General features: G+C 40.1%; 1 protein-coding gene across 1 annotated transcript in view; it reads right to left on the bottom strand.

Moving 5' to 3' along the window:
* Positions 1-185: 185 nt before the first annotated feature.
* Positions 186-3,533, bottom strand: part of LOC122358224 (phospholipid-transporting ATPase ABCA1-like) — an 11,751-nt gene continuing 8,403 nt past the window's right edge. Inside the window, 14 exon segments of the mRNA XM_043258007.1 lie at positions 186-323; positions 422-599; positions 683-852; positions 939-1,019; positions 1,108-1,246; positions 1,329-1,504; positions 1,507-1,786; positions 1,866-1,964; positions 2,052-2,176; positions 2,448-2,596; positions 2,701-2,820; positions 2,913-2,964; positions 3,062-3,300; positions 3,391-3,482. Of these exon segments, the coding sequence (XP_043113942.1) occupies positions 204-323; positions 422-599; positions 683-852; positions 939-1,019; positions 1,108-1,246; positions 1,329-1,504; positions 1,507-1,786; positions 1,866-1,964; positions 2,052-2,176; positions 2,448-2,596; positions 2,701-2,820; positions 2,913-2,964; positions 3,062-3,300; positions 3,391-3,482 (2,020 nt within the window). The 3' untranslated portion in view covers positions 186-203.

Raw genomic sequence — 3,533 nt, 5'->3', positions numbered from 1 at the left:
AATAAATAATATTAATATATATTTTTACATTTCTGTTTATTATTTTATGTCCCTAGACATTTGATTATATTTGTATTATAAATGTTACAATTTATGTGTTTTTCTGTTTCCATTTGCAAAAAAACATATTGTCAGTACCTACATAAATTATTGCATACTGAGCTGGAATTATCAATATAAGTAAATGTCTTGATCTGTCTTTCTTACCCATACAGAAGCAGAAGAAGGGCAAGAACAGGCAGGTTGGTTGCAGAGACGTAGGCTTTTTGTTGAAAGCACACAAAGATCAGGATAACCAGAGTAGCAGGAACAACATAATTGCACTGTACCAGAAAACAGAAATGTGCATTAGAAATTTGGATCAGCAACCAAGTAGATGAGTGGTGCATTATGAGATTTGAAAGTGAAATCTTACACTTACCATATCCCAGAGAAAGTTGGCCAGCCAGTAGAGGTATGGCTGCACTCCACTGATAAACTGCATGTGCTTGGCCTTATTTACTCGCTCCTGAATGAGGAAGACAACGAAGCTGGCAGGGACGAAGGACATGGCGAAGATCACACAGATGGAAACCAGCACGTCCACTGAGGTGGTCATTCTGAAATGCCATAAATCAGGGTTCAGTAATGAGACCAACGTGACCAGTGTCCAATTAAGTTTGATCAGTCTTTCAATGCTTACAGGGCCACTTGAGAAAGCTGTTCCTTAGTCAGATTGAGCGGATGGTTAAACGCAGTGATGCCAAACTGACGGGGGTCTTTGCCAGGTGGTAAGTTGGCACGCAAGATACCATTGTTCATTACATTGAGGAAGGCTCCAATACTGTGCCAGCCCTTGTTATTGAACCATATCTAAAAAACAAAATGCCAATTCATGTCACTCCAAGTACATGTCTATAATGGTTTTAAAAAATAGCCGTCATTCATGTCTCACTCACCTTGACATTATTCTTAGTGTCCAACCCATTGATAAAGGCTGACAGGCTTTTCAAGAAACGGTCAGCTGCTGATCCTGAGTCCTAAAACCATAGGATAAGAACTAAAATTTAATGCATTATTCCCGAGAGCTATTTGATTCATTTCCTAAAAGTGAATGTTTCAGCTTACCTTCTCCAGTTGGAAGATTTCCCTGACTCTATGGATGGCATCATCGATCTCTTCAGCAGGAGGAATTACCTGGGTGCTTCTAGCTCCCAATGAAAATCCTCCATATCTGAATTCGTTCACCCATATCTTGTTCTTTAAGCTATGATAGAAACAATCCGTTAATGTGTTAAAAGACAGTACTGAGCTATTTACGTTCACGTGGATAGACAAAGAGGCCATACCTTTTCCCAATGATCTGTGCATAGGTTTTCACAAGATAGTCTGATATGTTTCGTCCCGTCAGGTTCTGGAGAGTCTCACTTTCACTCATTTTAATCTGAGGAGGTGGCAGTCCACCTGCACCAGCAGGGCATTCTGGGAGCATCTTTTTTTTGCCATTACAGCTGCACTCGCAAGCAGGTNAATGATCTGTGCATAGGTTTTCACAAGATAGTCTGATATGTTTCGTCCCGTCAGGTTCTGGAGGGTCTCACTTTCACTCATTTTAATCTGAGGAGGTGGCAGTCCACCTGCACCAGCAGGGCATTCTGGGAGCATCTTTTTTTTGCCATTACAGCTGCACTCGCAAGCAGGCGATGGGTTGTCCATGGTCCAGTTTGTTGACATGAAAATGTCTATCACGCTTTCTGCCACTTCTGGTATAGACCATTCCTCATCTCCCATTGTACAAGGAGCATCACTAAAACAAGAAGACAAGATAAGTTTTTTCCTAAGTTAAAAATAATAGCTGAACAAAGGGTTTCATGTATATTACTTACGAAATTGGTTCTCCTTCCATGCATCGAGTTCCAAAGCCAGGATCATCTAATAAAGCGTTGAGTAATTTTTGTGTGCTTATGTCATGTGGGGCATCATCACTGTAACAAAAAAGACTATAGTTAATCTAAATGGTTCTATGAAATTATTTTTAATTAATCTTGTATAGCACATTGTCTTTGTCGTACCTGATGAATGTAAACTGTTCTTCATACATCCAGGGATTGAGAGCCAGGCTGGGATATTTTCCGAATGGTGGGACAATAAGACTGAATACCAGAGCGATACACACAAACACAGCAGGAAGAACAATCTGCAAAGAGAGTCGAAGTGAGTTAATCAAAACTGAACTGTACTGACATGGGCTACATTTTCCAAAAGCAGCATAAGCCTAACTAGAGCATAGAAACAACTGGCAGTTTCTATGATCTGCTTAAATCATGGAAAGAAACCACTGACACTAATAGTGTATGCAATATACTTAGACTTACAATATTGTTGGAAATATTGTACCATTGGCATAAACAGTTGCTTTTGATAAACAGCCTAGATTTATTTTTACTGACTATATTTCCCATCTCTACCTGTGCAAAGAAGCCTTTCCTTGAGCGGCGAGCATAAAGCAATCTCTTCCACAGTAAAGCCACAAACTGCTGCCTCTTCAAACTCCAGCCTTTCACCTGATATGATCCTTTCCCATTGGAAACGCTCAAGTAGTCTGTCTCTTTGGATTCTGGCGATCAAATACATCAACAAGAATTGAGGAATTGACACAAACAAACACTTTAAGACATTTGGACGATAAGATATAACTGTTTTAGAACTTTTAAGGTTTACCTGGATCACCTTCAGAATCATTGCAGTCAAAGCTATCATCTTCGGTCAGGGGTTTGAGGCAGCTCTGATGGTCAGCACCAAATGCATGTCGTCTATGTCTAGGCACAGGCAAAGTTCCATCTAACAAAATAAGAAGTACAAGGTGAGTCCTGGATTTTTGTCTTTGTACTGCTTAAGTTTACTAGAGAGCTAATTGTGAGGTACAAATTTACCTGAGATGATTTCAGTGTCAACTCCACTGTCCTCTGCCACTTTAAGGAAAATCTACAAAGACAAACAAGAAAGATCATTAGTAACTTGCATGTGTATTCATCCTAAAGCTTTTTGTTGACCAATAAATGCCAAGTCAAGCTATGCATACCTCTTCGAGTGTAGTATCTGAGATACCATAGCTCGAAATGCCAAGGTAAGCGAGCCGATCATCCAGATCATGGAAGAGCTCAACGAAAGCACCATCTTTGGCAGACTCATAAGGCAACACATATGTGATCTCATGTCCGAGGTCTTCCACCATGCGAGAAGCGGGAACGTGCTTCAAGATTAGACTGGAAATGAGGGCTACATCAACAGGAACAACAGGAGATTCGGGCCATGTATTTCCTGCAGAACATATTGAAAACTTTTAGCTATGATCTTATTAAATAAAAAATTATCCATCATTTAAAAGTATGAGGTCAGGTGGTGCCTTACCAATCGCTGTGGCGGCTTCGCTCTCTTGATCACTACCTAGACCAGCATCCGAACTGCTCTCGGATGCATTGTCATCCTGAAAACCAGGGAAACTTTTAAGATAAACAACAATTCAATGTGTTCATTGAGTGTTTTTGCAAATA

The sequence above is a fragment of the Puntigrus tetrazona genome, chromosome 14 (assembly GCF_018831695.1).
Source record: "Puntigrus tetrazona isolate hp1 chromosome 14, ASM1883169v1, whole genome shotgun sequence".
NCBI classification, from domain to species: domain Eukaryota; kingdom Metazoa; phylum Chordata; class Actinopteri; order Cypriniformes; family Cyprinidae; genus Puntigrus; species Puntigrus tetrazona.
Note: the sequence above shows the minus strand (reverse complement) of the source record. Positions and strands in the feature narration are given on the sequence as shown.